This window comes from Pteronotus mesoamericanus, unplaced genomic scaffold, assembly GCF_021234165.1.
Source record: "Pteronotus mesoamericanus isolate MK-2021 breed Mesoamerican mustached bat unplaced genomic scaffold, CSHL_Meso_final scaffold_167, whole genome shotgun sequence".
In the NCBI taxonomy this organism is placed as follows: domain Eukaryota; kingdom Metazoa; phylum Chordata; class Mammalia; order Chiroptera; family Mormoopidae; genus Pteronotus; species Pteronotus mesoamericanus.
In genome coordinates, this window is record NW_026555308.1 from 38,311,722 (window position 1) to 38,338,413 (window position 26,692).

The following is a 26,692-nucleotide window of genomic DNA, read 5'->3' on the forward strand; positions in this document are numbered from 1 at the left end:
AGACTGAAGGAATTAGAAGTAACAGAATTTTCTTTTAAATTTTCAAAATATTGGGTTTCCTACAGACAGTTGAAACATAAAAGGCTTTCTTTTCTCTATTCAGTAGAGAAGATACAGAAGACAATAGTAAGGGACCAACATCTTGGAGTGAGCAGCAACACCTGGGGCACAGACTGCAGGTAAAGGACAGGTTGCATTATGGAGAAGAGTTAGCTGAATGAAGTTAAAATGACCCAATGTATGACAACCATGGAAGGTAGTTCTGATGCTCTCGGTCTTTAGTAGTAAATGAAGCTGAGGAAAAGATGATGAACTAAGAAAGAGAATGTTCATGACTGTTTCACTGAATGTAGAAAAAGAGGGAACGAATCAATTTTAACACTGCTAACCAGAAGCAGGCCCAAACCAGAATGGGGTATTATAAGTTTCTAATGGCTAGTTGTATCCAAGATTGGACGTGCATTTGAAATTTATATATGACTTTCAGGAGAAATGAACTTTAAAATACTACTCTTCCTTTATAAGAACAGAGTATGTCTTTCCATTTACTATAATCTTCTTTTATTTTCCCCAGTAGGATTTTTTTTTTTAACCTAGCTTTCTAGCAATTAGTAGCAATTAGTTTGTATGCAAATCTTTAAGGTCCTGTAGAGGTAATAAAGTCATGAGCTATTCAGCAGCAGTACAAGTTCCCATAATACATACAAACCATTAAATCTTTCTGAAAATAGGCAGGTTTGATTATATTAGGAGTCTTAAAGTATATACAATACCATTTTTTTTGTATAACTTTATTGAGGTATACCTAGAGAATAAACTGCACATATTTCAAGTGTGCAATCTGATCACTTTTGATGTATACGTATACCATGAAACCATCAGCAACGAAGATAACAAACATTTATTTCATCCCCCCAAATTTCCTAGTAACTCCTTGTAATAAACCCCCAAACCCAGGCAACTACTGATATGTTTTCTGTCCTTAAGGATTATTGCACGAATAGGTCATTCTTTTTATAGCCAAATAGTATTCCATTTTGGATATTCCATAATTTGTTTACCCAGTCAACTGTTGATGGACATTAGTTATTTTTAGTTTTTGGCTACTAGAAATAATGTTATTGTGAACATCTGCGTGTAAGCCTTTGTGTGAATGTAAATTTTTGTTCCTCCTGGGTAAATATTTAAGGAACAAAATGTCTATGTTGTAAGGCAGGTACTATGTTTAACTTTTTAAAACACTGACAAATGTTTTCCAAAGTGGTTATACCATTTTACATTCTCATCAGCAGTGCATGAGAATTCCAGCTGTTCAACATTCTTAACAACACTTGGTCAATCTTTAAATTTTAACCAATATACCATGTGTAATGGCATCTCACTGTAGTTTTCGTTTATAATTTTCCTGATGACTAATATGGTTGAATATATTTTAAAGTGCTTATTGGCCATTCAAATATTTTCTTTTCTGCAGCAACAGTACAAGTGTTCTGCCAATTCAGTAGTGTTTTAAAGCTATCTTTATGCAGACCTTAAGTATATTTGAATACAGCATATTACCTTTATAACCAGTTACTTAAATAAGTTTCTTATTTCTAGTAACTTTCAGTTGATTTTATTGGGTTTTCCAGCTATAAAATAATTTAGCAAAATACATAAACAAACAAACAATAAACAAAGCTTTTTGCCTTCCCTGAAAACTTTAAAGAAAAAAAGAAAGGAGACCGTAGTTCTAGGACTGGTTGGGCAAAAGGAAACGTGGATTGGCTAATACGACTTGCTTAGTCCCTCCCAAATTTCAAGTTTAATTAAAACAAACAAACAAAAAAAAGCTTACTTTGTGAAATAGATATTCCACCTAGACATATTTCCTTTTATAAACAAATTATTTGGAGATTCCTCACTCTTGAGTCTGATCACCTCTTGATAAGCTGACCATGAAAATTTGACAACTTCAGGGGATTCAGATCTTAAGAGCACAGAGGCAACACTTATACCAGTGATTCTCAAGTGGTGGTGATTCTGTCCCTTCTCCCTTCTGGGGGACTTTGGTAATCTCTGGAGACATTTTTGACTGTCACAACTGAGGGGAGAGTGTACTGACTCTAGTGAGCAAGGGCTAGGAATGCTGCTCAACATCCTATAAAGCACAGGTCAGTTCCCCCAAAGAATTATCTGGGCCAGTATGTCAATAGTGCCGAATCTGAGAAACCCTGACTTACACTAGACCACAGTGCCATGTTTTGCAGATGAATACTTTAGGAGTTGGTAAGATAATACTTCAGGAGTTGGTCAGGAATAAGGGACTCTCAATGGCGGGAGAGGGGCAAAAAGTATCCCACGGTGAAATCATGTTACAGTACTAAATGTTTTCAAAGGTACCTTTTTGACTTCCAAAGCACATTCCATCAATGCTTTCACACTTCCAACTTCACGCAATGTCTTTTTACTATTTACATCTGCTCTCCAAGACAAATTCCTCAAAACACTTGCAATAACCTGCAAATGAATTCAATTTTAGAATATTTGTATATAAAATAATTTGTACTAGTTGTATTTTCTGTTTTTAATGCGAGAGGTAAGAGTAGAAATCTATTAAGAAATTCCTCTCAAATCGCAATATGGTACCCAAAGGAATTCCTACAAAAAAATTATTATCCTTTATTCTGGAGTTAATGTAACTGTAATTTAAACATGAGATACCAAATACTGAGCCACAGCTTAAATTAATCTAAATCAGGATAGTCAGCAGCTGATATCCTAGAAAAACACTTGAAATTCTAAGTAGTACCTGCTGTAAGTCCTCACTTTCCGATTTTAGCTGGGCGACCAGTGCTCTCATGCAGCCTTTCATAGAGCACAGTGTAGCCTGCAAAAACCAGATACGGAACAGAGGGTCAGTAACAAGGCAACTTGAAGTTTTGCTTTATTTTTGACTACTAAACTTCAAATACAGTTTTAACTGTCCCATTTTAATTAAAACTAATACCTTATTAGTTTTAACTCTAATTAAAACTCATAAAAGATTTAGAATCAGATTACATAAATGAAAAACAAATACCCTCCTATTCCTTTGCTATATCTGTTCTTCTTTTGGCAAATTGGAAAACTAAAGTGAATAAATGATAAAAAATGAGAAGCAAAGGGTTTTAAAGTAAGGTCTCTTATTTGGATACAACTACGTGTGTGTAACATTTGCACTGGTCATCAGGATTTTCAGATTTTTGCTCTCATTCCTAGGAAGAATGTTTTAAATGTGATTAAGTAAATTCACTATTGTGTTCTATCTTTTGCCTTTTTTTAATCATAAGACAACCGAGTGAATAAGGGTATACAGTGGGATGTGAAGTACAGGTTTTTATTAGTCAGTGTTTAATAGGAGAGTGACAAAAAGAAAATCAGTGAAAAGTAGTTTATATGAAAGTAAACTAACTCATACCTGATATGTCTTAAGAAATGGATCTTATAAAACATACCTTGTTTGCTACATCTCCAAAAGTCAAGTTTGTCAAAGCCATTCCAGCATATCGTCTTAATGTAATACTGTAGTGGTCATTAGTAAGCCCATACATTTCACAGTCCACTTGCAATAATTCTGCAATGGCCTGTAGTCCCCCTAATTTAAAAAGGGCAAGAGGAAAAAGACAATAATCTAAAATAAAACTAACTGGTACCAAGTTTATAACTTAAATATTAGGAAAAAAAATCTCAAGAATGAGAATATATTGTTTAAATTTGTCTTCAGAATTATAAGCTACAAACACTGTTATAAAGGACTTTTGTCTAATACATTTATGAAGTACAACTGACAATTTTTCCATTTTCTGCCAGTTTCTTGACTCTCCAGCCCTTGCTCTGCTGAGTGAAATGAGAATTACACTATTTTTACTACACATACACTGTATCTTGTCAACAATAGAAAAGGCTATTTTTAAATACTAGGTGTTCTCTGAATGTAGTCAGAAAAGGTAACTTATTTTTATTAGAGCTTTATACTCTTCATTGTTGCACACTGTGGCCTAATTACTTTAATATTTTTTTACTTTTCTGAAAAATTATCCTTAGAAATATTGAAAGTTATAAATGAAACTGTGCATAAGGCAAAGCTTAATTTTTTTTTTAATAAAAAGAACTGTCCAACTTGCTACTATAAAACTACTTTTTAAAAAAAATTCTTCTTTGATACAGGTGTCAAATACCAACTATACTAAGATTTAGTATTTTCTTTCCCCTTGATCCTCACCACTGGGTATGCTCAACAATATCCACAGTGGTCAACACTAGGAAAGCAAAGAGGAAAACGATAAGGAAGAAAAAGACATAAAGGAAGGGGTAGTAGAAAAACAAACAAGAGGCAAGGCAAAATGGTGAGGGAGTGAACAAAAAAAAAATGCATATGGAGGCTATTCAAAATATTACTCATCATCAATATTAATCACTGTCAGAATGAGAATATTGTTTTGTCACAAAGAAGCGGTTTAGACAAAAAAAGGAGGATAAATGTAAAGAGACAATTCTTGGATACTGTAAGTCTAAATGGTCAGTTCACTAATCTGAGAGGACCTGTACATTTAATATTTTTGCAAATAATGTAGAAGGATCATTGTGTAGAGGAATATGAAAGTCTACAAAACAAAGTTCTCTCCTGGGTCAAGAATTCTAGGCCATGGCAATTAAGTATAGAAGATTCACATGAATCTTTATGATTAGCAGAAATGACAGATGAGTTTAAGTGTAGATAGTGAAAATTAATCTGGTTAACGAAAATCCAAATTAGATTTAGGAAAATTTTCCTCCAACTATTAATAGTGATGGAAAATATACATAGCAGTGAACTCAAAATACACTGACTGTTTTTATGGAGCTTACAGATTAATGCAAGGATAGTCACTGAACAACTAAAGTTTGTTGGACCGTGTAAGTTCAGGGCAAGATAACAGATGGTCTTAACCTAGACTGGGGATCAAGAAAAAGCTTGAGGAAATAATGTTTAAGTTAAGACTTAAATGATGATGGAGTATCCAAAAACGTGGGGCAGGAATAATGAGACATTTTAGGCAGATAAAATAGCATGTGCAAGGGTCCCTGGGCCTGAAATATATAGCATAAAGATCGTAAGATGAGGCTACAAAAATGGACAGAGGCCAGATCATGCAAGACTTTATGTGCCACACTAAGGAGTTTAGGCACAGGAGAGAGTAATTTTATGTGTGTTCTAAATAGATTCATAGGTTGCAGGGTGCAGAATGGGTTATGACTGGAAATTGTGAGACAAGTAAGACAAAGTACTGCAGAACAGAAGAGAGGATGAAGGCTTGAACTGGGAATGAAAATAAGATTTGAGATGTAGAAGTATTTAAGAAGCAGAATTAAAGCACTCAGTTACTAGGTGTAGGAGATAGGGATAAGATCATGGATGTCTTTCAAGATTCTGGTCTGAGCAACTGGCTTGACTGGAATGCCATTTTGTGGGAAAAGACCCCTCCCCAACACCCCATGGAGAGGACAGAAAGATTTGGAGGTGGAAGAGATAAAAATTTCATCTGTGGCAGCTGAATTAGAAATGTCTGTATAACCATCCAAGTGAAGATGCCAGATGAACAGTTTGATAATCTATTCAAAACTCAGGAGAGAGAACTTGGATTAAGATGTAACTTTGAAAAAATCTGTAACTGAAGCCAAGGAGTGGAGGATACTACCAAGGGAGAGAGGAAGAGAGCCTAGGACAGACCTTTGGGGAATTTGACCAAGTGCTACTTGGATAAAGGAGAAGGTACTAGTAAAAAAACTGAGAGTTTTGACCCAGGAAATTGACCTGAAGATAGGGCCCTGCATGCTGATGAGATCACCAATTGCTGAGCATTATAAAGCAAACTATGAATACCAAAACAAAACATGCTATGCTTTGTGCCTACATAAAATCCTGCCTGGTGTAGTGGCATCTGTAATAGAGATTTCAAGAAGGCACTAAATGAGCAAAGAGTTGAGTACTCTTGTATGATCTAAAAATCTTAGGATTTGATTCTGGGGAAAAAAAATAAAGAAGGACATGGCCAACGTGAACCAAACCAAGAAGAAGAGGCTAAAGAAAAAAAGAATATTCAATAGAATTTAGGATACCAGATACATGAGAAAGTCCTTTACATTTTCAGCAAATAAAAAATATGATAAAAATTCATGATTGTTAGAATAAAAAATAGGTTGCCCTGAGAAAAAGTAGAATATTTCCAAGTAATGCAAAGATAATGAGCGTGTTCTTAGTGCCTATGTTAGAAAATAGGGATCCAGATGGAGCAAATGCAACCCAGTATGGTACCTCATAATGTTATAGATAGTAGAGAACCAACAGCTTCAGGTGATAATCAACAGAATCCTTAATTAAAAAAAAGGTAATAGAAAGATGACACAATTTTAAAGGTGTGTTTGTGTGTATACTTGATTTAAATAGTCACCATTAGTATGACTAGAATAGTCACCATGTGACATGCCTCATTCTTAATTAAATAATAGGAGCTCAGTACCAATACTCTATGGATTGGTGTTTCACAAAATTTCCTGATCAGAATAATTACCTAAGTCACTTATTAAGTATTATTCCTAGGTTTCCCCTCTGGAGATTCTGTTTTACTAAGCCTGCTTGCTACAGGGTCAGAGAACCTATATGGTTTGACAAGTAGCTCTAGTGACCATTATGATCTGGTTCTGGAAACATTAATGCAAATAAACCATGAGTTCCGTGAAAGTCAGGACTACGTCTTAATCTTTTTTTTATATCTAGTGCCTAGCAAAGTTTCTGGGACAGAGCTAAGAATTAATAAATTAATAAATACATCACTAATATTATAGTCTAACACTTGCAGTACTAAGAGGAGCAAACTTGCATGACCCTGATAGCTGTAGAATCTTCGCGTGTGGACAAATGACAGTCCCAGCTGACTGGGCTTAGGAATTTCCTCTCACCTATTTGGGACTCTTTTGCTCCTTATCCCTCACAGTCAAGATACTTTGTGCTCTCTCTCTACTTCTCCACAACCCACAAACCTTGATCCTTCTTTTGTTCCAGCGTAAATTTGGAGGCTAGGAATGAGAAGAAGGTAATCCCCTGCGGCTCTGTCCCCAGCAGTCACACCCCAGAGGCCCCATCCTGCTCCTCACCTGAAAGCCCCTGCCCTAGCTCCTGTGGTGAAATGCCCCGGGGAGCCTTCCTACCTGAGGAAGGAAGAGGAACAAATACTGAGTCTATGTTTTACTTTGAAATTCAGATGATTAATGTGTCAGTCCTAGTCTACAGTCCATTGGAACACAGGGACATTTACAGAAAACTCTTTGCATTGGCTTAAAATTGGATTTCTTGTTTATTCATTATTTTTATCCCCTTCCCATTATTACTAGTGTTTAAAAACCCCACCCAAACATAAAACTTTCACAAACGTTGAGGCTGTACTGAGGAAAGGAGAACTCTTAAGATTAGAGTCAGTTCCACAGGAGGCGGAGGGAAGTGGAGGGGGAAGGAAAGAGAGTGAGGTGGGCCAACTGCTAGGGCCTGTGGGAGGGAAGCACCGCCGCAGGGCAGGCCTGAAATCAGAAGGACACCGCCTGCCGAAGGAATGGCTGAGGAGGCTACACTCGTTCTGGCTGTCCAGGTTCTGTGTTTAAGTCTCATGGCTTGGTCACTTTTAAGACAAATGATGAATGACGATGAGGGTGACAGGAAAATGAAGTGGAAGCTGGAGTTCAATGTAACATAACAGCATAAAAAGCCAGGGCACAGCTACACTAAGATGGGGACTCAGTACGGTCTTGCTTGTGGCACCACTAGAGAGATCCAGTTCGCATGGGATGGCTCAGCGTGATGCAATTTATAAATGCCACATGTGCAAAATGAACCTAGAAATCAAAGAAAAACCGTTACATGAACAATGGGGTGCACAAATGCAGGCTATATAAGGATTACAGTGTGTGATAAAACATAGCTAAAAGAGTAATCCTTCCAAAATTAATCTAATGTTTCTGATTTAAATTGGAGCGTAACATTTTTCCACAGTAACCAGTTTTTAAGTTTTAAAGATACCATGCTGCTTATCAAGAAAATCTAGGGAAGTACTGATAACCACAAAGATAAATGAGATTCTTAATAATAATTCCTTTTGGTGGCCATCAGAAGTGACTGAGCCAGGAACAATGAAGTAACTTCCTGTTTCAAAATAATTCAAATTTCCCTCCCTGTCAACTGTCACACAGGGTCTACCATGGCAATAGCGGCAAGGAGTGGCCCATTTAGTAATTTTTCCAATTTACGACTGAGATTTTGAAAATCCAAGTTAGGTTAGGGTAGCAGTTTCTGTTTTTTGGAACCTTTTCTCTTCTGGAAACCAGAGTATAATCATCTGTTACAAGGAGGAAGCAGCTGGTAATAGAAGTTAGTGGCCATAAATTCCATTTCAACAATGAAGAAATCTTTAGTATTCTTCTATGGCATTAAGAAACATTTTTATCTTACCAAGTTCATTCATTGCATGTCTATGTTCTTCATCAAATGAAAGTTTCATTAGAACACACACAGCAGGACAGATCTGATGTTCAACAGGAGCTGGCACTGAAAAAATAAAATTGACACAAATCATAATGCTTTGTTTTCTCAAAAGCAATGATGTTTATTATACTTAAACTATATACAAAGCTCACCAAAATATCCATAATGTGTAAGTTTAATGGATCAACAAATACTTGCTGAACAGATAAGTACTACAAACATGAAAAAAAATATAAGTAAAGGGCTTTTCTTGGCTCCATAAAAATATTTACCACTCATCTGCCCTTAACCAAGTCTTTTAGAATAAGTCCTTTGCAGGTTTATGTTACAACTCAAGTAATTTAAAATTATGTTTACTATATGAAAAAACAAAATGATTTTGGTATAAAACTGATTTTATTTATAATTTCTATTTAAACTATTGTCCTAAGTGTGGGTTGGAAGCACATCACTGCATACAAATGTAGTAGGGAAATCTAGTACAAACCTAGCATAGAAAGTTTACTTATTATCTTAACAGATATTAGATAGTAAACAAAAATATAAAGAAAAGGCATCTAAGAAAATGTACCTCCACATTTAATACTATGCACAAGGTTTCAAAACTTATCTGAAATAAAATTTAAAAAGTATTTTCCCAAAGTAATAATATCAATTTATTCTATTTAACTTTGAGAAGAGGTTAGCAAGAACCCAAAATGCTAGTCGTTACATAATTGTCAATAACCAAAGGAAACAATCTAGAAGACAGTAATCTCCCAGTAAAGTAACTTAACAGATCTAAAGGACTATTTCTTCTGTTTTCTTTTTAGGAGAGGAGGGTGGGGGGAGGGGAAAGAGAGAGACAGAGAGAGAGAGAGAGAGAAAGAGAGAGGGAGGTAGAAAGAGACAAACATCAACATGAGAAACACCACTCATTGCCTTCTGTACATGCCCTGACTGGGGATTGAACCTGCAACCTGGTTATGTGCCTTGACTGGGGATCAAACCCGCAACCTTTTTGGTGTACAGGATGATGCTGCAACCAACTGAGGCCACCTGGCCAGGGGTGTTTTCTTATTCTTGAAATTTTTTAGATTTTAAATAAATTCACTTTGTTAACTAAGGGGGGGGGGAGAGAGAGAGAGAGAGAGAGAGAGAGAGAGAGAGAGAGAGACACCCCCCCACACACACCACCTCCTAGTGCTTCATAGGTCATGTTCTCACCATCACTCCCCTCCTGCTTCTCAAATCACCAGGCTGAACAGCGCTTTCTGTGTGTGTGTGTGTTCTTATCAGGTAAAAGGAAGGTCTTACCTTATATACTTACTGCTTTTGGTTCTTGCTACAGGAATGAAGTAAGTTATGTCCCCAAGGGTCCCAACTCCCATGTTCCCTGCTCCTGAGGGAGAGGGGCTGGTGGCCAAGGGTGTCTCCCTGAACAAAGAGCTGAGTGGCTGATCACCCCCAGCAATAGGGGCCCAACACCTGGAGCAGGATGGTGCAGTAGGAAGGGCACTGAGTTCAGAAGATCTGGCTTCTGTTCCTGGCTACTTACTAGCTGTGAGGCCACAGGAAAGTCTTTTAGCTTTCTGAGCCTCAGTTTCTTCGTCTGTAAAATGGAAATGATAGTACCTTCCCTTCCTACTTCACCTGGTTGTTATGAAGATCTAGTAATAACAGATATAACAGCTCTGTATCCATTGAGTAGAGTGATACACAAATATAGAAGATAAAGGCTTGGCCATTCATAGCTGAGAAAACTTATAGCTGAAAGAGTTACTTTCCCAAACTTTATCTATAAAATAAAAGACTTGGGCAACATAATTGCTCAAGTCCTTTCTAGATCTACTATGCTATGACTCTATATGTCTCTCTTGATTTCCTGTTCTTTTTTTGGCTGCACAACAGTGCATATAACATTTTCCTTTCCTAAATTTTTCTTATTTTTAGGCTTTAGACTTAAGCTTTAAACTATGTTAGTAGTGTAGATGGCTAATACGCATTTCCACCTTCCTATTCATAAAGACAGCACACTAACTAAAAAAGTTTTTAAAAAAACTTTTACATTTGCTTTGTAACATGCACTATGATGTACACTATAGGGAACATACTTGGATTTTTGTCCTGGTCCATGCCTTGTTCGTGGGCTTCCTGCCACTCCCAACAGGTTTCACAGTAAGCTCGTATCTGTTCCAAAAGATGAAGGACTCGGATTTCACGCCTGCCTCTCTTGTCATCAGGCTGTGAGTGAATGATGTTGTGGAGTGCTGCACTGGCCCTGGCCCGAGCCTCTTTACTGCCCCGGGAATTTCCCAACAACACAGAGTCTTTGTCATTGCCATGTAAAAGCTGGATGAGGAGAGGAAGACATCCAGACTGTCGCATGGATATACAGCTGTCTTGGGAGCTAGACATAGCTAGCAAAGTTCGTGACATATCATCCTTATCATGAGTACCAAGCATTGACAACAATGAATACACCATTTCCACCTGTGGGCCAAATGAGTTTAGAAACAAAATTATGACTTTAATATCCAAAAGCCAACACCAATGAAGTGATGAATGGGATATTTATTGTAACTCATTAAAAAACAAAAACAAAAAAACCCTTTTCGGGATGAAGTAATGAATGTTACTTCAAAATCTATATAAAATCATCACCAATTTGTTTATATGAGTAAATAATAGTAGTAGTAGATGGTGCTGAAAGTAGGTTCTTACATACTTATATTGCTGTTTATTTGGATCATTGACTATAATGAATGAAAATCAACTAATTTCACTCACATACAATGAGGAATGTAGTCTATTTAAATTCTTTGCACAATTAAAAATTTTTACTTCTTTGAATCTACAACTATAATTAATAAATATAAAACATTTTTCAACAATCGTTATTCACTAAGTACTAGTTTTCAGCAATCACTATCCTCATCAGATTATTATTATAATAGTATTGTTAAAACTATTAGATTTCTCCCTTACACATATAAAAATACTCTGCCATAAAAAGAAGAATGCCATGATCACACAAAGAATACAAGGCTGGGATTCTTACATGGTATTTTTTTAAAGCAATTGCTAAGCATCAATTACTCTCTGACAGTAAATTCTAAGGATTTGCTTAGAAGAAGATTAGAAACAGAAAATAGTACCCTGTTCTCTTGGACTGTGACCGACTTCATTTTAAAGCTCAAGGTTATTACAGAAAAGTAGAGGCTATTATATAAAGAATGTATCATGTCTATAAATCAGGGGTTCTTAACTTTTGGCAATACCTTGGAGACATTTTTTTCCCCTCAATTGTAGGAGGAAGTGCTGTGGGTGCCTAGTGGGTACCGATCAGAGATGCTGCTAAATATACTACAACGCAACAAAGAATTATCTGGCCAATAGAGCTTAGGTTGAGAAACTCCAAATGTGTAAACACATACTACTCTTAGATGTAATCATTATAGGAAGGCAGTGTGGAACTGTGGATAAACGGGTTTTCGGATTCTGGCTCCGCCACTTAAGAGCGAACTGTTTGACACTACCAGGTTATCAGATCTCTCTGAGCCTGTTTTCTCAGTTGCAAAATGGAGGAACTTATCTAATAGGGTTTTCTCTGTAAAGATTAAATGAAGTAATACATATATAGCAAAGTAGCTGTCATTCAGAAATGTAGGAAGGTATTAATATTATGCAAAAATTATTTCAAAAAGGAAAAGGTATTCCAGCTGCCAGTCTTCACCCAACAGTAACACTGAATATTACAGATTTTCTTTATAGTAAAAACTATTTATTGATGTTGGACAGATCTGCAGTTGAATTCCAATGCAGTTACACAACAGCTGCCTGGATCTTTTTTTTTAAAATCAGTTTTCTCATTTAAAAAGAGAAACAAGAAAATCTCATAGGAGCTTTGAGAAGATCAGAGATAATGTACGTACAACTCCTAGCACTGCCACTAGCATTCCAGAGGTCCCAAGCAGTAGCTCTTGTGAGTTACTGGAAGAGTTACTACACCTTATATTAACAGTATCATGGACTACTCTAAACTTCATTTTTTAAATCAGCACTAGTTATTTCAGTAATACTTTTCCTAAAAGCCATTATATTATTAAAATAAAGAAAGAATATATAGAGTATGTAATGAAAACAATTAATGGAATTATTTAGATTTAATGAAAAATATGTACTTTAGTAGTATTAGAATTTCATCCTTTCACAATATAATATTAAAATCTCTGGCTTTAAAACAATAATAAAATAATTATTTTCTTCTCAGACATACTACTCCCAAGTCCTAAGGTATTTGCTACATCTGAGAGACCCTACGAAAGCTTACTTATCAGCGCTAGATAACATTCACCTTCAATAATTTTTCCATCTACTTAAATATTTTATTAAACACTTGTTATATGCAGGCTCTGTGCTAGAGGCAGAAAAAATAATATGTGAAAAACAGTCCCTGTTTTCCAAAAACAGTTTCATGCAAGCTGTAGTGTTTCGAAGGAGGGAGAGGGGCCACATGGGGAAGTTAGAGGACCAGGGGCATCAGAAAATATTTTGTAAAGAAGTAAAGCCTGAGAAGAGTTCTGAAGGCTGGCTACAGCTTTGACAGCTATTTTGAGGTGGGGTTGAAAGTGGAAGTGTGTGTCACCGCAGGCAAGGCAAGGGGGCAGAAATCCACAGGGAGAGCTCGGGAAGCAGCAAGTAAGCCAGTGAGGCTGGAGCTTTGGATACTTACAGAGAAGTGGATATGGCTGGAAAAAAACCCCCAAAATCCAAAAACCAACTAGCTAATTTGGCACTTTTTATAATCCTTATTTTCCCTTTGTCTGCACTTCTTTGTATAAAAAGATGTCACTTTAAGAGACTGTGATGATGCAATCAGAATTCTCTGCTATGTAAAAGATGAAGAATGTTTTTAGCAATATATCTAACGAATAGTAGAAGTATTCATAGTATTAGTGACCCGATTTATAATCTGTTACCTTGGTTCCCAGATGACTTGTCAGCCTTCGAGGAGCAGAGTGTGTGCTACTAGAACTCAAAACACTGGCTGTTTCATGATCCATTCGTGAAGCTGACCCCTAGAAATTAAGCAAATTATAGGTAGTGTAAATTAGATTGTAGATAAATACAGCTAACTTCATGTTAAGGTACTCTTTAGGGTAGATGGCTAAATAAACCATTAAAAGTGTGAACATTGTAACTGCCTGAAATGAATACTTATACCTATAAACTTATTAAGTAAATTCTGGAGAAAAACTGAAGAAAAGGAGATTTGTTGCAAAAGACACTGAAACTAACTATGGAAGTAACCACACACTGAAGAAATTCTAATAGTATTTTTTCACAGATCCAAAGACATGCAAACCACATTCACTTAAATATAAACTGACTGACAGGAAGCTCCATTTTGATTGATGAAATGCTCCAAATTACCACAAAACTGACTGAATTTGGTATAGTCCAAGTTCTCTGGGAGCTCACAGTGTAGACAGGACTGCTTGAAACTTCTATTTGAGAAAGACATGAAAAAAATAAATAACTGGAGTATGATATGCTGAACATTATCATGTAAGAATATATAAAATATTAAGGGAAAACAGAAAGAAACTAACTGCTTAGAAACTATGAAGGGCTGTATAAAATGTACCATTTGAGATAGGAGATAGGCCTTGAATTCTGGGATAGGGGACTGATGAAAGAGCCTGCGTAAAGATATAAATATGAAAGTATGGAGTATTCCAGCTTACTGTGAACAGAACACAAGGTGTGTGGTGGGAGATACAGGTTGGATTAAACTGTTAAGTATCTTTTGTGTCATTTTATTATTTTTTTAAAGATTTTATTCATTTATTTTTAGAGAGAGGGGAAAGGAGGAAGAGAAACATCAATGTGTGGTTGCCTCTTGCACCCCCTACTGGGGACCTGGCCTGCAACCCAGGCATGTGCCCTAGACTGGGAATTGAACTGAGGACCCTTTGGTCCACAGCCAGCACTCAATCACTGAGCCACACCAGACAGGGCTCATGTGTCATTTTAAAGATGGTGCTTTCAAGGTGTGGATGTTACAGAGTCACTAGACTTCAGGCAGGGGAGTGGCACAACCAGAATTAGGTCTTAAGAAAAGAGTATGGAGGACAGGATGAAGAGATCACAGGTGGGAAATTAGGAGGTGGGTATATCTAATAGCTGAGTGGTTCTGAGGGCCCAAAGTCAGGAAGTTAGAATAGGGAAATGGGGATGCCCTGTATCTCGGGGATAAACTTAGTTGGCTTGCTAACTACTTTGGAGTCAGGGACAACTTGGATGTGCCAAGCCTGAATACATGGGTAGATAATAGTGCCATTAATGAATACATGAATACAGGAAGAGATGATGACTTTCAGCACGGGGACTGAGCTTGCCTTTGATTATAGTGACATCCAGTAAGAATGTTTAATGGGCATCTGAAAACATAAGATGCAACCCTGGACAGGTACTCATTAATAGTTAATAATAATAATAATAATAATAATAATAATAATAAAAAGTGTTCAATTAGAATGCAATATTGGCAGGTATTCTGCTGTAGTTCTCAACCTTTCAAATGAAAAAACCGGAACATAAGCTCTTTGAGGATAGAAACCTTATTCTGTTCACTGCTGTATTCTTGGTACCAAGGGTAGTCTTAGGCTCCTAGTGGGTACCCACAAATATTTGTCAAATTATGAATGAATGAAGAGCTAGTAATAAAATCTATAAGAACAGGAAGGGACATCGTTGCTGGCCCTGTCATAGATGCTAATTGGAAAAGGGGAGTTAGCAAAAAAGGAAATAGGGAAAGATAGGTTTTGAGGATTGGAAGTTGGTATCTCCTAGAGAGTACAAAGGGTTAGAATGAATCAGCATCTCTGAATGTACCCCATTTCCCTAAATTTTGGAATAAACTCATCTTGTAATTTCTTTTTGTGCATAATAAAGTTCACTTGATGGTATGTTAAAAACTTCCCTGGTGGCTACCAACCTTTACTGTTCATCTGCTAACTTCCACTGGTAGACAACACAGAAAATTGTTAACAAGCATTCCTAAGTGATTAGTCAGCATTCTAACAGTGTGCAACAATTAAATACTTATATAGTGACTTCTGAATTTGTTATAAAAAGTCCTTAAATAGGTAATTCTACAAAGCTCATTTTTTATTTTTATCTATTTTTTTAAAAAAGATTTTATTTATTTTTAGAGAGAGGGGAAAGGAGGGAGACATTGGTATGTGAGACACTTAGATAAGTCGCCTCTTGCACCCCTCCAACCGGAGACCCAGCCTGCAACCCAGGCTTGTGCCCTGACTGGGACTCGAACCAATGACACTTTGGTTTACAGGCCAGCACTCAATCCACTGATCCATTACCACCCAGGGCTACAAAGCTCATTTTTAAAAGGCCTGCTTAGAACTTCCATAGAGGTCATATTACAGGCCAAAGTTAGTTTTTTTCTGATTAGTCTACAAAAGCATATTTAGGACCATCATTCACAGTAACATTTTAAAGAGAAAATTACATTTGTAAATTTAATTGTAAAAAATTTTAAAAATTGTAAATGTAAAATTCATTTAACTGTACATTTAAAATAGGTACATTTTATTGTATGTTTGTCTTCCCTCAATGAAGGTGATTTTTGAAGTGCCAAATTGAGCCCTGACTGGTGTGGCTCAACAGGTTGAGCATTGTCCTGAAGACCAAAAGGTCGCAGGTTCGATTCCCAATCAGGGCACATGCCTGGGTTTCAGGCCAGGTCTCCGGCTGGGGGAGTATGAGGCAGCCAATCTTCTCTCCATGTTGATGTTTCCCTCTCTCTCTCCCCCTCCCTTCCCCTCTCTCTAAAATTAAAATCTTAAAAATAAAAAGTGCCAGCCTGAGAGGTTCTTTTTTTATGTTTCTTCACATAAAAGTATTAAGGCCTACTTATATTCCCTCACATAGGAAAGGCTAGGGTTGGAGTAAGAATACTTACTCCAGACAGAGTCCCAGATTGTCTATGCTTTCCAATCTCTACTCCTTTTGGGGGTTTGGATGCTTTATGCTGATTAGTTCTCCAGGGATATTTCTCAATTTGAAGCAGCTAGTTAGCACTCCTCAGGGCAGGGACAAGGGGCGGCAGAGAAAGACTCGAAAGACTCATTCTGAATCTCTTCCCACTGGTCCCAACTGCTGGGTGCTTTTATAATGGTTGTTTAATTCATATATAACTAAACAACAAATATTTACTGAGCTTCTGCTACTTTCTAGGTACAGTGCTAGTCATTAGGGATATAAGACAGTTCCACCCTCACTGTACATAGTCTTGAGTTCAACATGTAAATACATAGTGGTAAGTGCTTTGATAGAGGCTGTGTGAACACACAGGAAGGGAATACTCATATACTCAGTTTGGGAGTACAGGGAAGGCTTCGTAGAAAAAGTGCTATCTGATTTTGTACTTGAACTATGAGAAGGAGTTTAGTCAACAAAAAGGAAGGGGAGGGGAATTACCCACAGAGCAGCCCAGGTGAGGTAGAAGCATAAGCAAAGGTTAGAAAGAACATTGGGGGAGAGGGGGGGGGGGGTGTGTGTGTGTGTGTGTGTGTGTGTGTGTGTGTGTGTGTGTGTGTGTGTGTGTGTGTGTGTGTAGAGAGAGAGAGAGAGAGACAGAGACAGAGACAGAGAAAGAGAGAGAGGGAGGAGTGAGGGGGGAGAGGGAGAAGAAGAGGGAGAGAGAGAAATTTGGAGATAAAGAGCTCGTTCTGGGTGCAATAAAGAAATGGATCTGAGGGACCAAGACTTGGGGTAAAGAAAATAGTCAGAAGGCTTTTTTATTGTAGTAATTCAGGCAAGGAGCCCTTCTTGGTCTACAGTAGAAAGGGAACAACTCACCCTGAAGTTAGCATACCACCTTTATTTTTACTGTTTGTGGTAGGTAGGCTCTAACACAACCCTAATGGCCTTTGTCTCTTGGTGTTCATTCCCTTATGTAATCCCCTGCTTTTGAGTATGGGCTAGATTTAATAACTGATTTCTAGTGAAGAGTATGATGCAAAGGGGATGAGAAGTCACTTCTAAGATAATGTAACAAGGACTGTGGCTTCCATCTTGGGCATCCTCTCTTGTAGCCACTGAGGGAAGCCAGCTACTATGTTGTGAACTGCCCTTTGGAGACACCCAGGTGACAGGAAATTGATATCTCTGGCCAACAGCCAGTGAGGACACAAAGCCTGCTAATAGCCATATGTGTAAATTTAGAAGCAGATCTCGCCCTAGTCAAGCCTTGAGATAGCCGTAGTTCCAGCCAACACGTGACTTCATCTCTGTGGGAGACCCATAGCTAGAGGTACGTGGCTACAGAAACAATAACTAGGTTTTGTGTAAGCTGCTAAAGTTTCTTGCTTTAAGCTGCTATATTTGTTAGGCAGTAGTAGATAACTAATACACTATTTGAAACAAAAGAGAAACCAGGGGTTAAATATGAAACAAGGGAAAAGCTGTTTCCACAATAAAATGTTCTGACATTCATCTCAGTATAGACATGAAATCTTTAAGGTTCAGTCTTAGTATCTTCCTTTACAGTTCTCCAATTTGGGGGACATTCCTGCCCTCCCAATAGATCTGGCTAGAAATCCAGATGCACTTATTACAGGGACATCAAGAGAACATTTCCATGTCCACACTCACTGTAAGTCAAGAACTTCATCCTTGAGGATCTTTCCTGGGCCTCTTTATCATGGCTAGACTTTGGCCAATATTTTTCAGAGACTAGAGTCTCTCTACTACAAGAAATTGTAACTTATTAAGAAGTGTTTCTGCCCAACTCATGACTTAATTCTGAAGAAATCTGAGTGTGATTAATTCTTACAACCGCAATCAGTCATGATGCACATTCCTTGAATCAGCCTTGCTCACTGTCCAAACATAATAGGTCCTTTCTGTATCATTCCCCTCTCTCAGCCCTAAAAATGTGTGAGACCCTATTCTCACTGTTCTCTTTCCTATCTAACCTCCCTTGTGGAATCCAGGTTCCATGCTTCATAAATACCCCTATATCTTCAACCATTCACTTACTGCCCCTTTTACTCTTGGCTGTAACTGAAACCTAGCTTTCAAAAGGTATCACTTACCCTTACAGTACTCTTTCCCACATCCCACATACTTCAGTCAGGAGGCAGCGTAAGTCTTTGTTTTCCTCACTCTTCAATACTACTTTGAAACCATTACTCCTCCACTTTCCTGTAATAGCCCCAAAACTTCTTGTGTTATAATCACCTTTCCCCTTCCCCAGTGCTGTCACCTACTAACCTCTCGATCACTGTCCTCAACCATTAAATACTTTGGTACAAAGGTCACCAACTTCCTTTAACTTCAATTACTGCCGTCATTCTGAGTCAACTTCAACATCCAGGCACATGACCCATTCAAAACCATAGCCCCTTAGTTCTATGATGTCATCTTCAATGATATTTTCCTCTTCTACTCCGTTTTAGTCATTGACATCATGACCACATTCTGGATAATTTTTCATCACCCCAAAATGTGTCATTTCTGAATACTGCATTTACGTATCCTGCTGTAACTCTGAGAGCCTACTTGCCTAGCAGTCAGTCTCCTTTAGCCTTTCCTAAGAAGGCTTTTTTCAAATGACTGGAACATCAGGTGCATGGATCACTCTAGATACTCTCATTTGGATTTCTTGTGGTCTATCACTTCCATAATTCTCTTGCGAGTTTTCAGTGGTTTTCCCCTACCTTCTGGGAAACACTGTAACTGTAGGTGAATCCAACTGTCTTTTCTACCTCCTGACATGAACTCCTGAGAAGTGTCTGAGAAATCTGAATATGTGAGAAAATCACGCAACTCTCCAGCATGCTGCCTCTGTAACCTTTATGGTCACTAATACCCCTGGGCCCTTAGTATTGTACCTGTAATCCTTGTGTATCCCTAGTTAGCTCTCCTTCCTTTCTTCATAGTGGTTATTTTAAACATCCCTAGTTTTGTATAAAATTGTGGCTCTTTTCCTTCCTTTCCCACAAATAATTTTACCTTCTAATTTACACAGAAATAGAAGCTATCAGGAAAAAATTCTCTCAGCTTCCTTCTACCAAACCAACAAAATTACCTGCCTCCATATCCTTTTCCATCTTCTCCCTCTGTTGCACCAGAGGCAACCCTTCTCCTCTCTAAGGCCCATCCCTTCACCTGTGCTCTGGATCCTTTCCCTGTCCTGGCTTCTTCCCATCATCATTCAAACATGCTTGTCTCATCTATCTTAAAAAACAATCTCCAAATTTTCTTTCAAATCTATATTTTGCATCAGTTAATGGCCACTTCTCTCTTGGGCAGGTCACACCCAGGCTTTCTGAGTCAGCTAAAGTTGCTCTCTTCTATGTACTTTTTAACTGTTCATTTAAAAGCCAACTCACTCTAATATGATATGGTAGAGAGGAAAGCCAATGAAACTGCTTTTGCCAAGATCAACATTGAACTTCCCCTTAAAAAAAAAACAAAAAAAAACCCACCATGGAGATTTTTAAATCCTTATGGTTGACTATGTTAACTATTTCCTCTTTTTTTGGAACACTATTATTCCCTTGCTTTGGGATTTTAGCCCAGGTCTTCATCTTTTCACTTTATAATCACAAAAGATGTAAAAATCTTTCATACCTTTAATTATCATATTATTCACCCTTTCCCTCAATTCAAAATCCAAACAGCCTACTCAACATTTCTACTTCAATGTCTTAACACCTTAAAACTTAACATTTTCAAAACTAGATTACCTTCCCCCACAAACCTGCTCTTCATCTGGTGGTATCAGTGAATTGCATCACCGTCCTTCTAGCTGCCTGTGACAGACATCTGGGAGTCATTCTTGGCTTCTTCCCCCTCAACCCTTACATCTAACACTAAATCTTATGGATTCTATTTCCTAAACATTTTCAGATACTCAGATATCTATTTGTTGAGTAAAGGGCTCTCTAAAATTTACCAGTTCTTCCCTAACCCCAAGCCACCATCATAGTTCAACTAGATTACTGTACCTAATTTACCCAAACATTTTTGAGGAATCCTAATAAATTATTTTATAATTTTCTTCAGGGCCAACCAACTTCACCCTAAAACTAGGTTAAGTGCTTCTAATATGCATTATGTACTCTAAGTGTTCCTATAGCATTATGTACTTGCTCTCTCAAAGTACTTAGACACTTTGTGGAAACCGCTCACATCTTACTTCTATGTCATACATTTCTTGAGGACAAGGTAGCACCTAACCAGCTCACTATCATATCCTAGGGTTGAGAGTAGTCTTGGCATAATGTACATGCTTAGTAAACATATGCTAACATTGATGATGAGTTTTCTATTATCTTTCAGGGGGAAAGGGTTGGGGAAGAGGTTAACAGTAGAGTGAAAAATGGGCTGGGGAGTAGAGAGGTGGAGATAAGATGAACGTACAAGTACTTATCCTTCAAGTAAGTACAATTCCTTTTCATTACATATTAGAGTCAAGCATCCCTTTATTTTCTGCTTTCCCCTTATTTATCCCAAAATATCCAATGCCAGTATAGGCCTTCAACTGTTTGCTGAGAAGGTCTAGAAACATACTATCTGTCACAATGCCTGACAGGTTACATTTAACAGAGTTGGTATACAACTTCTTTTATACCTGCTAGGTCAGAACCTCTCATATCCTCCTGCTTGCTCACTTTGGTACAGGTTCTACTATAAGGTAGCATCTCCAACTCATTGTGAAACCTGGCATAAGAAGCAAGAATTTCCCATTTTATTATTATTATTTTTGTACAAATTCTACTTGGGAGTAATGAAACAGTAGATAAGGAGAAGTTCCTCTTTACAGAAGTATTCCAGCTAATTTTGTAACGCCTAATGAATTAATGGAGCTAGGCATCGAGTACCATGGCTATTGATACCAAAATGGACAGACAACCAGACATTAGTGTGCTTCCTGATGAAAAAGTCACACAATGCTATCTATGAAAAAGTCTTGCCCCCAAACTCCCAAAGAGGATTGAGCCCAACATTTCTAGATCCAATTACCAATTTACAGGAAATACAGACAATAGAGAAACATGTCAAACTACACCATGGAGACATTATCACCAAAATCCAGACTATGAAAAACTCTATAAGACAAACAACTTTGGTTCTTCAACAAATAAATAGCAAGAAAACAAAGGAGATGAAGAAGGAACCTATAATAAGAGACTTCAGAGTTATATTAATCAATCTAATGCATAAATCTAATCTGACCTTGAGTCAAATAAATTGTGAAAAATCATGACTTTTATGAAAAAATAGCAAATTTGAATACTGACTAGATATTTGATGTTATTAAAAAATTACTGTTAGTTTATTTGGGAGTGTAATGATGGCCCTATAGTTATGTATCTGAAAAGGGTTCTTATCTTTTGAAAATACACAGTAAAATATCCAGGAAGAAATGATGATGCCTGGGATCTTCTTTAAAAATAAAGTGAAAGGGCAATGTGGATGAGGTACATGTGGATTACTGTATCATTCTGTCTGCCTCTGTATATGCTTGAAGTTTTCCACACTAAAAATTTTAAAACACTTATTAGAGGCAGAAATGATTTTTCTACCAATTTCATTTTTTTCCACTTTTGGTTGAAATTCATCACTACTTACCAGCTGTCACTAGAGATATGATTCTAAACTTCAAAGAGAAAAGTTGAGAACCTATTCATAAATGAATTGCACGCATACTTATCTACTAAGCAACCAGGGATCTGACAGGTATAGTTACTTCCAGCTTTCTCCTTCAATTTTCAAGGAGACTAGTTACAGATCAAGAAACCCTATTTCTAGGAGGGATGTCAGTCCTTCCGAACAACACATACTTACGGTTATCTACTCTTTACCAGGGACTGTAGGAGCATGAAAATGGACAAAACTAGATTGAATCTTTGCCCTTCTGAGCTTACACTAGTAGGAGAAATACATATTAATCAAAGAATCACACAAATAAATGTAAAAGTGCAAATGTAGTAGTCTTCAAAAAAAGAGAAACGTGCTAGGACAACCTGTAACAGTGGGATTTGAACTATTCAAACCTCTTGAGAAAGTCATGCTTAAGCTCAGACACACATTAACTGATGTTAATTGAATGAAATACGATGAAAAGAGCAGAAATAGACTGTATAGGGTGCAGGAGCAGGAAGCCCAGGGACTGAGATCCTGAAAGGCCAGTGTGGCTGAAGTGATGAGAGCAAAGTGTGACATAGAGCTGACAAGTCAGCCAGATGATACAGGCCATAATAAAGGGTTATCTTATTCTAAGAATCAAAGGACGCCAAAAAAAATTTTACAAAGAGGGTGATTTCTCTCTTTGTAAAGATCATTCTGGTAGAGTGGGGGTAAACAGGAAGCCAGGTGAAAGAGGGGGCACAATGAACTTCCATGTGGTGGTAGAGAAACATGCACCGAGATAAAGTTATGGTGATCTTGAGAAAGTTCAAAAGATCGTTTTTCATTTTCAGTTGATATTAATGTTTTTTGTCTCTGGAGCAAATAATAACAGAAAACAAACAAACCCCAAGAAGTCGTCATGTGTGCAGATCCTACTAAGATATGTTAAAGGAATCTTGATATAACTGAATCACAGTTCCAGAGATATATATCATTCACTGATATTAGGATCTGGAAGTAGATGTAGCATTGTTTTATTTTTTAAATAGCTGTTGGTACTTTTTTTAAAAAAATTGCATTTTTCAGTGACAATTTATATTCATTATTATTTTGTATTAGTTTTAGGTGTACATTACAGGTGTTAGACAATGACCCCCCCAACCAATATTTCAAGTACCAACAATACACCATACATAGGCATTATAATACTATTGATTATATTCTCTATGCTGTACTTCACACTCCTGTGACTATTTTGTAACTACCAATTTTTATTTCTTAATCTCTTCATCTTTTTCACCCAGTCCCCCAATACCCCTCTTCTCTGGTAACTCTCAATCTATGAGTCTGTTTGTTTGTTCCTTTGTTTTGTTCTTTTTAAAAAATATTTTATTTATTTTTAGAGAGAGGAAAAGGAAGGAGAAAGAGAGGGAGCAAAACATTGATGTGTGAGAGAAACATTAATCGGTTGCATCGCACACACGCTCCAACTGGGGACCGGGCCCCAAACCCAGGCATGTGCCCCGACAGGGAATCAAATTAGCGACCTTTTGCTTTGAAGGATGGCATTCAATCAACTGAGCCATGCCAGTCAGGGCCATTTATTTGGTTCTTCAGATTCTACATGTAAGTGAAAGCATGTGGTATGTTTTCTCTGTCTGATACATACCACTTGCCGTAATACCTTCTAGATCCCTCCATGCTGTTGCAAATATTAAGATTTCATTCTTTTTTATTGCAGAGTAATATTCATTGCATGCATACATATGTACCACAGCTTTTTTTTTTTTTTAGCCACTCATCTGTTGAGGGGCATTTGGGTTGCTTCCATATCTTGGCTATTGTAAATATGCTTCAATGAACATAGGGGTGTATATATCCTTTCAAATTAGTGTTTTGGGTTTCTCCAGGTGTATACCCAGAAGCGGAATCTCTGGGTCATAATGCAGTTCCATTTTTAATTTATTGAGGAAATTTCATACTGTTTTCCACAGTGGCTGCACCAATCTGCACTCCCACCAACAGTGAGGAAGGGTTCCCTTTTCTCCACAACCTCGCCAGCACTTGTTGATTTTTTGATGATAGCCACTCTGACAGGTGTGAGGTGATATCTTGTGATTTTAATTTGCATTTCTCAGGTGATTAGTGATGTTGAGCATTTTTCCTCATATGTCTGCTGGCCATCTGTATGTCCTTTCTGGAGGGCTGTTTATTTAGGTCCTCTGCCCATTTTTTTATTGGATTGTATCTGGGGGGTTGAGTATGAATTTTAAATTTTGAATATTAACTCCTTATTGAATATTTCATTGGCAAATATCTTCTTCCACTAAGTAGGTTATCTTTTTGTTTTGTTGATGGTTTCCTTTGCTGTGCCAAAACTTTTTAGTTTGATATAGTCCCATTTGTTCATATTGTCTTTTGTTTCCCTTGCCTGAGGAGCTGTATCAGAAAAAATATTGCTAAGAGAAATATCAGAGATTTTACTGCCTCTGTTTTCTTTTAGGGTTTTTGTGGTTTTGAGTCTTACATTTAAGTCTTCATTGCATTTTGAGTGTATTCTTGTGTGTGGTGGAAGATGTAGTCTCATGTCATTTTTTTTTTTTGCATGTATCTGTTTCCCATCACCATTTATTAAATACACTGTCTTTACCCCACTGTATGTTCTTGCCTCCATTGTCAAATAGTAACCAACCATACAGGTGTGGGTTTACTTCTAGGCTCTCTACTCTGTTCCACTGATCTGTGTGTGCTTTTATGCCAGCACCAGACTGGCACAGTTTGGTAAGAGGTCTTGTGATACCCCCAACTTTGTTCTCCTTTTTTAATATGCTGAGGCTAAGTGGAGTCTTTTTTGATTCCATATAGATTTTTGGATTATTTGTTCTAGTTCTGTGAAAAATGGCAGTGGTATTTCGATAAGAATTGTGTTGAATCTATAGATTGCTCCGGTTAGTGAGGAAATGTTAAAGACATTAATTCTTTCTATCCATGAGCACAGTATCCTTCCATTTCTTCAATGTCTTATAATTTTCCAAGTACATGTCTTTTACCTCCTTGGTTAAATTTATTCCCAGGTATTTTATCTTTATTTTTTTGATGTAATTGTAAATGTGGTTGTTTTCTTAATTTCTCTAATAGTTTATTATTGGTGTATAAAAAAATGGAACTGATTTCTGAATATTTAATTGTATCCTGCTACTTTAATGAATTCATTTATCAGTTCTAGTAGTTTTTAGGTGGAATCTTTAGGATTCTCAATACATAGTATCAATTCATCTGCAAATAATTACAGTTTTACTTTTTCTTTCCAATTTGCATGCCTTTTATTTCTTCTTCTTATCTGACTGCTGTGGCTAGGACTTCCAGTACTATGTTGAATAAGTGTGGTGAAAGTAAACATCTACTCTTGTTCATGGTCTTTTAAAAATTTTAAAAAAACTTATTGGTTTTTAGAGAAAGGGGAAAGGAAAGAGAAAGAGAGGGAGAAAAACAGCAATGCACAAGAGATACATCAATCTGTCACCTCCCAAATGTCCATGACTGGGGACCTGGCGGGCAACCCAGGCATGTGCCCTGACTGGGAATTGAACCAGTGACCCTTTGGTTCACAGGCTGGTGCTCTATCCACTCATCTACACCAGTCAGGGCTTGTTCCTGATCTTAAGGGCAATGCTTTTAGTTTCCCCCCACCGAGTATGATGTTGGCTAGGGGGTTGTCACATATGGCCTTTATTAAGTTGAGGTATGTTTTCTCTATTCTCACTTGCTGAGAGTTTTTATCATAAATGGGTGCTAGATTTTGTTAAATGCTTTTCCTGCATCCATTGATGATCATAGATTTTTATCCTTCATTTAGTTTATGTGGTGTAACACATTAATTGATTTGCAGACACAATGTAGCATTGTTTTAAACAGTGACCAAAAGTAACCAAATAAATGACATTAGTAGTATTAATGCCATAAAAACACTGATTTGGTAGGAAAATCTGTGACTGATATTGCCAAAGCATGCTTGTCATGTTTACTACTGAATCCTCTGCACTACCAGACTTCATCATTTGAAGAATGAATATGTACCCCTGATTTACTGTATTATTTTAATCCTTACCCAAGGATATGTTTGTTGATTTTACAAAGAGAGAAGGAGAAACATCGATGTGAGGGAGAAACATCAATTGGTTGCCTGACCAGGGATTGAACCTGCAGCCTAGGTAAGTGCTCTGACTGGGAATCACACCCACAACCTTTTGGTGTATGGAACGATGCTCCCACTAAACTCAGCCATCCGGGCATGGCTGATTTACTATTTTTAGTAGATCTCATGCTATTACAAAAACCTAAATACATAAAAGCATAAAGAAGAAAGTAAAAACCATGGAAATCCCAATATTTAGAGATAATTGGTAACATTTTGAAGAACATCTTCCAGACATTTCTCTATGCATGTATCGCTTGTATACATACATATACATAAAGAGAGGTCATACAATACTTGCTTTTTTAAAAGCA

The 26,692-nt window shown here is 37.2% G+C and overlaps 1 protein-coding gene across 8 annotated transcripts in view; it reads right to left on the reverse strand.

Annotated features, from left to right (window-relative positions):
* Positions 1-26,692, reverse strand: part of APC (APC regulator of WNT signaling pathway) — a 144,629-nt gene that overhangs the window by 13,860 nt on the left and 104,077 nt on the right. For 2 of the 8 annotated variants that reach the window (XM_054589967.1, XM_054589968.1), the window contains 7 exons: positions 13,495-13,593; positions 10,627-10,702; positions 8,501-8,596; positions 7,156-7,209; positions 3,477-3,616; positions 2,792-2,869; positions 2,383-2,499 (listed from right to left, as the gene is read on the reverse strand). In XM_054589967.1, the coding sequence (XP_054445942.1) occupies positions 2,383-2,499; positions 2,792-2,869; positions 3,477-3,616; positions 7,156-7,209; positions 8,501-8,596; positions 10,627-10,702; positions 13,495-13,593 (660 nt within the window). Of the gene's footprint in view, positions 1-2,382; positions 2,500-2,791; positions 2,870-3,476; positions 3,617-7,155; positions 7,210-8,500; positions 8,597-10,626; positions 11,006-13,494; positions 13,594-26,692 lie in introns of all 8 variants that reach the window. The other 6 variants (XM_054589963.1, XM_054589964.1, XM_054589969.1 and 3 more) reach the window with 3 other exon arrangements.